The sequence below is a fragment of the Zonotrichia leucophrys genome, chromosome 18 (genome assembly GCF_028769735.1).
Source record: "Zonotrichia leucophrys gambelii isolate GWCS_2022_RI chromosome 18, RI_Zleu_2.0, whole genome shotgun sequence".
Classification (NCBI taxonomy): domain Eukaryota; kingdom Metazoa; phylum Chordata; class Aves; order Passeriformes; family Passerellidae; genus Zonotrichia; species Zonotrichia leucophrys.
In genome coordinates, this window is record NC_088187.1 from 2,092,528 (window position 1) to 2,104,822 (window position 12,295).

At 60.5% G+C, this 12,295-nt stretch overlaps 1 protein-coding gene across 1 annotated transcript; it reads left to right on the forward strand.

Moving 5' to 3' along the window:
• Positions 1-1,313: 1,313 nt before the first annotated feature.
• Positions 1,314-10,887, forward strand: NHERF1 (NHERF family PDZ scaffold protein 1). Its single transcript, XM_064728738.1, has 6 exons — positions 1,314-1,787; positions 7,531-7,692; positions 8,423-8,576; positions 9,080-9,120; positions 9,638-9,739; positions 9,832-10,887. The coding sequence occupies exons 1-6, from the start codon at positions 1,395-1,397 to the stop codon at positions 9,982-9,984; spliced, it is 1,005 nt and encodes a 334-aa protein (XP_064584808.1). The 5' UTR covers positions 1,314-1,394; the 3' UTR covers positions 9,985-10,887.
• Positions 10,888-12,295: the final 1,408 nt, after the last annotated feature.

Genomic DNA, 12,295 nt, shown 5'->3' on the forward strand with positions numbered 1-12,295 from the left:
GCCGTACCACAGCGCGCTTGCCCTGGTTTTCCCCTGCGAAGGCATTTGCCGCCGGCTGCCGTGGGATTCCTCTGCGCCGCTTTTCTCAGCGCCGAGCGGCCGCGGGCGAATGCTCAGCCGAGTGGAGGAAACAAATGAGCCCACCCTCCGCTCGCAGCTGCGTCCCACGGAGCGGCAGCGCGGCCCCCCCGAGCACACGGGGGGTTCTCCGGCCGCTGGGGTCCCTGAGCAGGGTTTTGGGGCACAGCGCCTTGTGAGAGACGTGTGCCACGGCATGCAGCTGTGCCCTCCTTGCTTGCGGTCTGCAGCTCGGTTAAACTCGGTCCTGGCTGCCCCGAGGACCTTTGCCCAGGAACTTCAGCCAGGCCCTGCACTGGGAGACAGCTCCGTGCTGTCCTCTCTGGGACAGTCCCAGGAGCCGGCCCTGCCTGGCACCAGCAGCCCTGCGGCACGGCCGGAGCAGCCCAGGCTGGTTACTGCCTTGCTCTGTCCCGGCTGAGTCCAAACCCCAGCATCTCACATGCTCATGACCCCCTGAAGCTACTCGTGCTCTCAGTCCATGAGCAGAGAACACGGAGCCAGGGCAGAGCAAATCCCCTGGGGTTCCCTCCCCCTTCCCCCCTTCGGGCCGTCAGATCCAGGGGGCTGAGCAAGGGTCAGGGGCGGCTGGGGGAACAGGGCTGGCATCTCATTTCCACTGCAAAACGAGTTACCTGCCCTCTTCCCGGCCCGCCCTCCCGCGCAGTTTCCATTTGGGGATTTTATTTCACTTATTTTTGTTTTACTTCGAGCATCCCTCCGCCTCTACGTCGGAGAAGCGCTGGGAGCAACTGCAGCCTTCAAGGACTGGGTGAGGGTATGGGATGGATGTTCCCCGAGAGGCCACCCGGGACGTGCCGCGGAGCAGGAACAGCTGGGAGCGTCCCGCCGATCTCCGGCCGTCGTCGGGGCTGTCTCCGGGACGGCGGCAGAGCCGATCCCCGGCTCGGGGAGTTTAGCAAGAATCGGGAGTTGCCGCGGTGGGCTCGGGTGGCACCAGGGGCGGGCGGAGGTGGCTGCGGGGCAGTGGAAGGGTCGGAGCCCAGCGGGAGCGGTCCGGTCCCGCTGCAGCCACCGCGACCCCGCGGCGCCGCGCCCGGAGCGCCCCGCCGGGGCGAGAGCACATTTGCATACCCACCCGCCTAATTTGCATAACCGCAACTCTAAATTTTGCATAGCCACGCCCCATCACTGTCCTTATTTGGCGGGCATCATCCCGTCCCGCGCTCCGATTGGCGGCCGCCGGGCCCGCGCCCCGCCCCCCTATATAAGGCGTGCGGCGGGCCCGTTGCCGCGCAGTGCGCTGAGTGCGGGTGGCGGGACGGGCCCGCTGCTGCTCCGCCGCTTCCCCCGCCATGAGCAGCGGCGCGGGCCCCGCCGCCCGGCTGTGCCGCCTGGAGCGCGGCCCGGATGGCTACGGCTTCCACCTGCACGGTGAGAAGGGCAAGCCGGGCCAGTTCATCCGTCTGGTGGAGGCGGGCTCGCCGGCCGAGCGGTCGGGGCTGCGCGCTGGGGACCGGCTGCTGGAGGTGGACGGCGAGAACGTGGAACGGGAGAGCCATCAGCAGGTGGTGGAGCGGATCCGCGCCGCCGCCGGCACCGTCAGTCTTCTCGTCGTAGACTCGACGGCCGAGGATCAGCTGCCGAAGCAGGGCGGGGCGGGCGCCGAGCCGCCGGTGGTCGGCGGGCAGGCGGCTCCGGTACCGGCGGAGCCCGCGGCGCGGGAGCCCGGTGGTGGCGACCAGCGGGTAAATGAGCGGCCGGGGGAACGGGGCTCGGAGGTTTTCGGGGCAGAGGGTGTTGTCCGAGGAGGAGGAGTTGCGATCGGCCGCGGTCGCCTTCCAAACGAGCGAGCGGCAGCCGCGGCCGCCCTGGGCGTTGTGTGTGGTTTCGGTCTCGATTCTTTCTTTTTTTACTTTGCTTTAAACGCGGCTCCCCAGAAGCCCCGGGTCCTGCCGCGCCCGGCTGCTTTGCCTTTTTTATTTTAAATAATTATTTTTCCTCTAAATGCTCCTGTCTCCCAGTGACGGGCGGGGGCAGGCGGGCGCACCGGGCTGGTTGGACCCACCGCGGAACCCGTTCGGTCCTGTGCTGCGGGGCCGGTAAAACGGGGTGAGGAAAGCAACACGGGGAGCTTTGAGCCCAGAACTGGACTGAGGGGGGCCGGCACTAACCCACCCCAAAATACAACAAAAATCCCGTGGCAGAGGTTGTTCGGGGCTGAGACTGCAGGTATTGGTAGTAGTCACTCCTGCTGCGGAGTGGAGATAGCAGAGTCCTCCCGGGCTGGGGGCTCGATCCTGGCAGTCAGTCCCCACAGACGCTTCCTAACTCAGGAATGTTGGCCTTAAACACGCGTGGGAGTGAGCAGTTGCACAAACAAAGTGATGTAGAAAGGTGAGGAATTGAGAAACAGCTGACCTTTCATGCCCCAAGCGGTTCCTAAGAAACGCTAGGGGCTCTGGGAGAGAATACTGCCTTTTATTTACCCAGCAAAGACGTGTTTGTTGTTACAACAGACATGTGGATGGCTCCCTGGGCAGCAGCCTCTTGAGTTCCCAGTGTGAGCAACCTTCTGGGGAAATCTTATGACCTGTTCCCAGAGAGGTTGGTGTAGTGGAGCCTTCCCAGTGTTGATGCTGAGCCCCAAGAAGAGCTGGGTGCCTCGCTGAGCTGCTGTCAACATAGGGTTTTGCTGAGGATTAGGTGGTTTTGAGCTGTATCTCCTGTGGGACTTTAGCCTGTGCTTGTTCCCCTGGTTGGGCTGATCCACTGCCGGCAGAGCTCTCATCACTGCCTGGCTAAAACATCACTCCAGCACCTCCTTGATGGGCTTATTTGGGTGGGAACAGCCGTGTTCTATCCCCGTGCTGTCTTGCTGGCTGTCCCCTGTATGATCCCAGGTCCCTCACGTGTGGCCCCGGAGCTGCCCCATGCAGGGAGAACGTGCCTGCTCTCCCGTATGTCACAGTGCCAGCACTCCCTCCCAGGGGCTAGCGAGACTCTGCTCTGCTTTCTGCTCCCACGACTCTCCATGGGCTGGGAAAAATAAAGGGGATGTTCTTAATGCAGCTCAGGTGAGTCCCCTGCCCAGCTTGGGGGCTAAGGACGTGCAGTCCCCAAAGAGGATGGAGCCCTCTCATGCTGTGGGACTGCTGCCTGCTCGCTGTGTTGGCTGGAGTGATGGAAAGAGCTTAGGAAGCTGCAGATGCCCCACAGGATTTTGGGAGACAGCCCCAGCTGGAGATACCTCATGGCTTTGGGGGACAGTCTTGGCTGAAGGCTCCCCACAGTTTTGGGGAGCAGGCTCAGGGCACAGCCCATGCACGGTTACTGCTGGCGGTTTCTCTGCCAGCGGTTTCTCTCCTCACTAGATCAGGAAGCAGGTGACATGGGGTGGCCCCAGACGGTTTCTCAACAGGTAGCAGCAGGAAATCTTGCGGCTGGGGGCAGGGCCCAGCGGAAAAGTGGCTTTGGAGGCATCGCCCAGGCCAGGCACCCACCAGGCAGGGTGGGATGCTGAGCCCAGCCGGAGCAGGCAGAGAGAGATTTCTCTCCAGTGAGGCAGGAACACACTGCTGGGCTGTTGCTGGCCACTGGCAGGCAACCAGTGCTGGCTGCTCCATCCCCCTGCAGCCCCATCCCATCACTGTGGGTTGTTAGGATTTCCTGGGATCACAGGGGAAGCAGGAGATTTGCACGTGTCAGAGTTCTGTTTGCTTTATTGGGCTGGACTTGCCTTTATTTGTTTAACAAGCCTGGAGACGCTCAGGAGCTGGGAGAGCTGCTTGTGGTGAGCAATGTTTAATGTCTCCCACCCTCCAGCAGAATCCATTCTCTGTCCAAGCTGTTCTGGGTCCTGCATGACTGGGACTGCCAGGGATCTCAGATACCCCCACAGGTCCCTGAGGCAGTTGTGGGAGGCTCCTTTTTCATTCCTATCAAACCCTGAGTGTGCAGATCCCCCTGATGCTGTGGTGGGGGTTTTGAGCCTCCCTGGGAAGCCGGTCCATGCCCTCCTGTCTGTGGTGCTGAGCCAGTGTGGTGGCAGTTTCACAGCCCTCAGGTCAGCCCCATTTCCTGGGGCCCTGTGCCGTGGGGGTGTCCCCTCACCAAGAGCTGTGACAGTTTGTCTGCCTCCGGCTTTATTTCCGGAGGCTTCAGCTGCTCGGGAGTGGCTTGAGAAAGTTTCACACAAGCTGCACAGTGTTCCCAGGGCAGCACAGCGCTCTGCTACCGGGGCAAGGCATTTGCTACCAGCCTCAGGCTTCCCTCTTGCAAATTTGGTGTTCAATTAGAGCCCTTCCTGCCAGCAAGGCTCATCCCTCCTTGTAAAACCTGGGAGAGCCTCCCAGGCTGGGTTTCAGAGTGTAACAGGGAGCAGTTCCCCCGGCATTGGGAGCGTTGCACCGGGGTAGCTGGAGTTTAATTAGGAAATGAATTAAATTTCCTCTCAAGGCAGCTGCATGAAAAGCAGCTCCAGTCAAACAGGACGTGACAGGGATGCTGCAAAGGAGGCTGCTTTGCATCCCCTTTGTATGAAGCCCGAATGTGTGAGCCAGATTTTGGGACCCGTGTGAATTTGCTGGCTCAGGCATCCTCAGAGCTCTTGTGTTTCTCTTTGAGTAACTGGGAAGGTTGCTGCCGCCAGCAGGCTTGATGCTGCTTGTAGGGCTGCAGGGAATTTCCTGGGACTTGAGGCTTCAAAAGCTGTCCTGGAATTGCTATGGAGTGGCTGGGAAATGGGGTGTGAGTCCTGACATGCTGTGCAGCTGAGGTCCCCACAACCCTGGGATTGCTGGTCCTGCCAGGTGGCTGAAGGTGCTGCACACATCTGGGTGTGCCCCAAATCCTGTTTCAGGGTAGGAGCAGCTGTGCAGTGCTCCTGAAGTGCTCATGCCGAGCGGGCATCTCTGCAGACAGAGACCTCTCTGCCTTCCCTGGGTGAGAGGGGAGGCGTGGGATGCCTCTGCAGGGCTGATTGCAGCTCCCCCCACTGCCCTCCCTGCCCGAGGGTGTAATTGCTTGTAACAAGGCTCTGCCAGCTAATCCCAGCGCGGCAGGAGAGCTGCTGGCCTTGCAGGACAGGATGCAGCAGCTTAGAGAAATTAGGGGCATTTCCACTGCCCAGCTCCATAGCCACGGGTATCCTTGGGTTGTTGGCCCCAAACCCTCTTGCCTCACATCACTCAGCGCAGAGGGGACTTTGGGGCTGAAAGGATGCACTGCCATGGGGTGCTCACCCCGTGGATGGGCAGGATACGGCTGCTGGAGGATCAGATGCATTTGTTTTCCTCTCTGGATGGCAGAATGGTGGCTGCCTGCAGGGTTTTTGTGACTTGGGGAGGGTCAGGCAGCCTGGCATGCTGGGCTGGAGGGGCTGCTGGGGGGCCGGGTCACGGCTTGGCCAGGCTGCCCTGCAGCGAGTGCTGCTGCCCTGGCCAGCTGCCTCTGCAGGATCAGTGCCTCCCTCACCGCCGTGACCTGTCCCTGTGTCCTGAGACATCTGTCCGCCCTGCAGGACTTCCCATCCCCCCAAAACTCATGGCACCAGCATCTCAGCGAGCTCAGGCTGCCAGGGCTTTGTTGGTATGGGTGGGAGCAGAGCCCTCCCTCCTCCTCCTCGCCCGGGAGCGCTGCCAGCCCCGCTTGCTGGGTGCTCCCTCTGGCTTTGTCCTGAGCTATCGGCGTGGAGCAGCCCCACAGAGCTGCCAAGGGCACCGGCGGCTCCAGAGCCTGAACCCTTGCTCAGGGTTGAGCCAGGGCAGGGCTCTGGGGAGGTGCCACCTTCATCCAGCAGCTCCTGCCCTTTGTCATTATTTTGGGTACTGTCTGTCCCCACCGTTGGGGATTTCTGCTGTCTCACACCCCGTGAACCTGCTCACCTGGGCACGGCGTGGGGACGGGAGGGCAGAAGGGGCGAAGTCGAGGGGGTCACAATGCTCCACCCAGGCAGGGAATCCACAGCTGGGCTGCTGCATGGGGCATGTGCAGCTGGCACACGTGGAGACCAAGTCCTGCATGCCAGGGCTGAGGCATCTCGGGATCACCTTCCCTCCTGGCAGATGTGCTGGGTGCTGCCTGCACCTCCCTTCCCAGGGCGTTGTCAGGTGCTGCTGGGGTGGTGGCCAGCCTTGACCATGAAGGAAGGTGTTGTGCAAGAGGATGGGGCTTTATCAGGGCTTTATTGCAGCGCTGGGCTTAGCAATTGTAAATGTGTCACCCCAGCCCGTGTGGGACCCTGTGCCACACCAGTGTGTCAGATATGGGCTGTCAGCACCCCAGGACCCAGGTGTTCCCTGCTGTGGACAAAGGTGATTTCGTGCCAAGATGCAAGAGTGCTGTGCAGGTGTAAAGAGCACCCTGGTGCAGGTGTGGGAGGGCAAATTCCTGCAGTGTCTGTCCTCAGTGATGCTATGGGCACCCCCTTGGTGAGGAATATTCCAGCAGTTTGAGTGAGCCTTGGCTGCTGGGAGAGCCCAACCAAAGCCCAGGTTCTGGTGATCAAGGTGGGATCAAACCATTTTATATATAAATTGTAAAAGTGGTGTTGGGAGCTAGGGTCAGAGCAGTTCTGACAGTGTGGCATGCAGGTGTCTGGTTTATGTCACCTGGTTCCTCTGATGCTTCCTGGACATCCCACTCCCTGCTGGCTGAGCAAGGGCAGTTCCTGTGTGCCAGGCTCCCAGGGATGCTCCTGCTGCTTCCTGCTGCTCACAGTGTGGGGAGCTTAGAGGGCACCAGGGGGGCCAAGTGTGGCTGCCCCAGTGGGGCTCCCTGGCTCCAGGTACTGGTAGACCCACAGGTCAAGGTGAAACCAGGTGCAGATGAGCTGGGTGTTGCCTCCTGGAGAGGTGAACGTCCCAGTCACGCCGCCCCAGTGGAGCTGGTTTCTGTTTTGCAATCCTGGAAGGTCACGCTGGGGCATGGAGGTGCCTCAGCATTACAGCTGCTCCATCTGGGCTCCAGCTGCCTCGCTGAGCCCTGTGTGCCCCTGCCCTGTGACAGTGGCTGTGGGGTGCTCTGGGCTGAGCCCATGGCTGGGTTTGCCATGGGGAGGGGCACTTGGCAGGGGGGTGATGCCAGGGACCTGTGCCAGCCCCTGAGACCTCTCCAGTGGCCAAAGCTTCCCAGTGGATGGGCTGGAGTGGGGGTGCTTCCCAGCCACCTGGGCTGGGTTTCCTCCTCCACCTTCATGGCAGTTGCAGCCCTGATCCCAAAAGGAAGAGCGTGGTCTGGGAACACACACATAATAACAAGTTTCTTCAATGTTTCAGTGCAATTAGTATGCCTCGAACCTAATTAATTAATTAGAGCCCAGCATCATAGGGTGTTTGGCACCCTGCATCCTGTCTTGAGGTGTCAGTGCCCACAGGTGGCCACCTGAGGATGGTGTCCCTGGTGCTCCAGCAGCTCTCTGGGGTTCCTGCTGCTGTCCTTGGCTGTTGGGGGGTGCGGGAGCAGTTCACCCACAGATTGTTCCCTTTGCAGGAGGAGCTGAGACCTCGGCTGTGCCACATGAAGAAGGGCCCCGATGGCTACGGCTTCAACCTGCACAGTGACAAGAGCCGCCCCGGGCAGTACGTGCGCGCCGTGGACCCCGGCTCGCCGGCCGAGGCGGCGGGGCTGGCCCCCCAGGACCGCATCATCGAGGTGTGCTGGGCCAGGGGAGCTCAGGGGGGCTCTCTGGGAGCCTTGGCACTCCCCCACAGCCCGGGAGGCAGCTGCCCTTGGCCAGGGAGGCACACAGTGTCCCTGCTGCCGCTGGTGACTCACGGCACAGCCGCCCAACCTGCGCCAGCCTGCCGGTCCCCACCCACGGGTGCAGCACTGGGGAGGGCTGGCCCTGAGCATTAATTAGCTGTCTGGGGGTTAATGAGCAGTAGCACTGTCCCTGGGGATCCCCTGGGTGGCACAGGCTGGGACAAGGTGCACGATGATGGCGACTCCTGCTGTCAGGTGTGACCAGGGTGGGGATGAGCTCAGGTTTGTGCCACGTGGGATGATGATCCATGAAAGCAAGGACCAGCTGAGCCCCAGCCCTGCTGCTCACCGGGGTGTGGGGCTGCTGCCTCTTCTGGGGTGAAGCTTGTGGGGTTTCTGGAGACCATCACTTGGCACAAGGGTTTTGAGCCAGCTCTGGGTTGGGAGTTCCCTGCCAGCTTTGCCCATTCGACCCCATGCCAATTACTCAGAGGAAAATCTGCTTTTAATGAGTTTTTTCTGGCTTCACTGCTAATCCCTGTGAGGCCATGAATGCCTGTGGGGGCTATGGGGTGGCTGTGCTGGGATTATGAGCGGTACCAAGGCCGGTACCTGACCCCTGCATGGTGCTTGTGAGGGATGGGTGTCCCCCAGCTGCAGTGGTGATGTGTACCTGCAGGTGAATGGTGTGTGCATGGAGGGCAAGCAGCACAGTGACGTGGTGGCAGCCATCAAGGCGAGTGGTGACGAGACCAAGCTGCTGGTGGTGGACATGCTCACAGATGAGTTCTTCAAGAAGTGCAAGGTGGTGCCCTCAGAGCAGCACCTGACAGGTGGGCTGGGGACTGTGCCTCTGGGAGGGGTTTGTGCCACCTCTGGTGGCTCTGTGTCACCTTCTCACCAAACCTAAGGGTGCTGAGCCCTGGGAGGTGGCCTTATCACCTTGGGGCCAAGCAGAATCACCTGGCTTTGGCATCTCCCTGCTTAGCCAAGGGCCCCATGCAGGGCTGGTGGGGCTGACGTGGGCAGGTTTATGGCCCTGGGTTGCACTTTGGCAGGGTTTATGGCCTGGGCAGCAAACAGGCATCAGCTGCCCTTTGCTCTCCAGGAGGATGGAGAAGGGGTCTCGCTGGGCTCCACATTGCAGCTGCCATTGTGTGGATGCCACCATTCCCCTGTGCCACGGGGCTGGCTGCAGCGGGTGGTTAAAAAGTTCAGGACCTGGCCAGACCCTGGGCAGTGTTGTGTGAGCATTGGCCATGTGCAGCCTTGGCTTGCCCTCCACTGGCAAGGGGACAAAGCAAACACATCCTCACCCTGTGTCCTCATCCCACAGGTCCCTTGCCAGAACCAGTAGCCAATGGTGATATAGGGAAGGTAAGAGCCTTGTCTTGATTTTAATTCCATGTATGCCCATCTCCAGTCAGGGACCCTCCTGTTCATGCTCCCTGTGCCCATGGGTGGGGGATGCCACCAGATCCTGCAGTGGTCTTAGCCTGCCACACAAGAGCTGGTGCCACTGGGAAGGGAACTGGTGTCCTCCAGGAAGGGGGATGCTTGTGCTGCTGAGTTTGATGGAGGTGGCTGTTTTCCTGCTCTCTTTTGCCTTCTGATACTGCAGGGCTGGGAGCCCTTGTGCTGCCGTAGGGAAGTAGCACCCAGCCCTGCAGCCACCCTCCTCCTCCTCTTCCTGCTAAAGCCAGGGCAGTCAGGCCGGGGTTTAATCCTTGCCGGCCCCGATGGGCAGCGCTGGAGGTATTTATGTGCCTGGAGCTTGCCGGGGATTACGTGCAGCAAGGACGGATTTCATGGCCCCCTGGGTGGGGTTTGCGGCTCTGGAGGCTGTTGTCAGGCCCCGGGGCTGGAGCTCACGCTGTGTCCCTGCTCCCCTCAGGAGAACGGGGCCGAGCCGCAGCCGGTGTCGGTGTCGGAGCGCCCGCCCAGCCCCGCGGCCCCGGCCGTGTCCCCGCCGTGCCCCAGCGAGAGCCGCGGCCAGGTAGGGCTGGGAGTGCGGGGGAGGCGGTGCCTGGGTGTGGGTTACCCCCGCCGTGGGGCTGACACCCCTCTGAGCCCCAGCCTCACCCACAGGACGGTGACAATCGCCACTCAGCATCCGGCTCCCTGCTGGACCTCGACATCCCGCTGGCCGTGGCCAAGGAGCGCGCGCACCAGAAGCGCACCAGTAAGAGAGCACCCCAGATGGACTGGAGCAAGAAAAACGAACTGTTCAGCAACCTGTGAAGGCCCTGAGGCGGGGTGGGTGTCTTCTAGCACCCCCCCAGCCCCATACCCACCTCTCCTGCACTCCTCTCCTCCCTGCCATGGGCTCCTGGTAGAGATGTGGGGCTGCTCCCTCCACCCTGACCCAAGAGCTGGGCTTGGTGGCCAGTGAGCATCCCTGCAGAGGGGTTCTGGCCCGGGGGTGCTGGGGGTGCCCCCTCCCGAAAGCTCATCCCCAGGGTGCTCCTCCAGCCCTGCCTTGAAGCCCTGCACACCCTGGTAAGCACAAGCAGGGGTTTGGGAGGGATCAAGGGTTTGGGGTGGCCTGATGCCCAACACTCCTGGTCCCCACTGTTCCCTGTTTCTTCCCCCACCCCAAACCTCATCTCTGTTTGAGATCCCTCTCCCCCAAATTACCCTTTAGCTGTAAAACCTGAGGCTTTAATGTCTTCTCCCAAACCCCACCTGCCCAGCCACTGACCACAGCCAGGGCATTTCACCCTGGCCTGGCAAGCTCCGTCCACAATGACCCTGTCCCTTTGCCTCTTCAGCTGCAAGGAGGGGTATGGGTGCCCAGCACTGGGGAGTGCCCAGCACCCTGCCCCGGGGCAAATTTTGGGAGAGGAGAGGGTGTCTGGAGCCAGCACAGCAAGCAATAATAGTCTCCTTTGCTCCTGCACACTCCTGGAGACGGAGCCAATCAGGGTTTGAATCCAACACTGTTTAATTTAAAAGCTTCTCACAGACTTTTTGGTTTTTTTCTGAAATGAGTGTTTTTCCAATCACATCTATTTTTTTTAACCTGTATTTTGTGGAAATTCTTCCTGTGGATGTTTTGTTTCCATGTGCTGCAATCAGGTGTTGTTGTACTGTTGAGCTCAAGAGAAATTCTGTTTACTGGAATAAACCTTTCTGACTTCACAAGTCTGGTTTAAGGCTAAATCCTTCCAGAGCCTGAGAGGGTGCAGAGGGCTTGCTGTGGCCCTCTGGGGCTTGGGGGAAAAATGGGTAACTGGGGGGCACTGGGCCTGGTTTGGTGCCCCTCAGCACGTGATGGGGACAGGCTGAGGAGGCACGGGCTGGGCCCAGTGGGGGTTAATGCCTCGGGGTGATTAATGAGCTTTAATCCCTGGGGAGTGAGGGGGGGCAGGGAGGGGAAGGGTGGTGATGCAAAGCTCTAATCTGGGTCTGCTGGCCAGGCTGGAGGGCAGGAGCTTTGTTTGGGGCAGCCCAAATGTGCCCCCAGCCCCTACAGGGGGTTTTGGGATGAGTCTGGGCTGCACCTGGGTTGAGGGAAGGCAGGGGGATCAGTGAGGGGAGGGGTGCTTGTCCCTCTGAATGAATGGATGTAGCCTTGGGTGGCACAGTAGGACAAGGCAGGGCTGTGCCTGGCCTCTGTCTGGTATTTTTGCTTCCTCCCCTTCTGCACACTCTTGTTTTGTGCTCCAAATCTGCAAAGAAGCTTTTCCACCTGAGCACACAAATGGTCACAGATCTTTGCGCCTCAAGTGACACCTAGGTGACCAAGTGCCACCAGATTCCTGGGGATGTGCAGGCTGTCACTTCCTCCTGGAAGCAGGGGGAGCCCATTCCAGCTTCTCTCATCCTCCAAAGACGTGTCCTCTGAGGGAAGGTGTGCCCTGTTTTCCCATCCTCATCGCATTGGGGCAGCAGGACACCCCTACCTGGCATGGATGCCACAGGGAGCAGGGCAGGAGTGGGGGCACCCAGCAGGTCCCAGCAGCATCTTTTGCCTCTTGGCCTGCTCAGAGCAGCTGGGCCCTGGTTCCCTGTGGGAGCCCTGTGTGAGCCCTGCCAGGACTCTTCTCCCCAGCCTCTGGGGTGGGCTGAGCTCCGGGCCATGCCCGGCTCTGTGAGGGTTGCCAGGGAAAGGCTGTTCCCAGCCGCCTGCCGAGCCCGGGGATGCCAAGCGGGGCCCTCGCTGCCTCCAGAGCAACCAGCCGGGCACAGGAGCGGGCACAGGAGATCACCCTGCCCCTTCCCCTGGCAGCAGAGGGGAAAAGAAATTATTTTTCCCACATTGGTTGGGTTTTAGGGGAGCAAATCCCAGCCCAGCTCCATCTCTCCTGCCGGTTTGGCCTCGCTCCTCTGGCAGAGGGATGAGACACTTCACGGAAGGAGCACCAGAGCCAGCAGTTCACCCAGCAGGTTCTGCAAATCTGAGGGGCAGGAGGATTACCAGCCCTTGTCATGGTAATCCCAGCAGGAAGTAGAGCAGCTCTTCACTTTATTACCACACAAAGCTTTCACTACAACTAAATCCACACTAAATACTTGTTTAAAATGCCATGATACACTGTTCCCATACTTG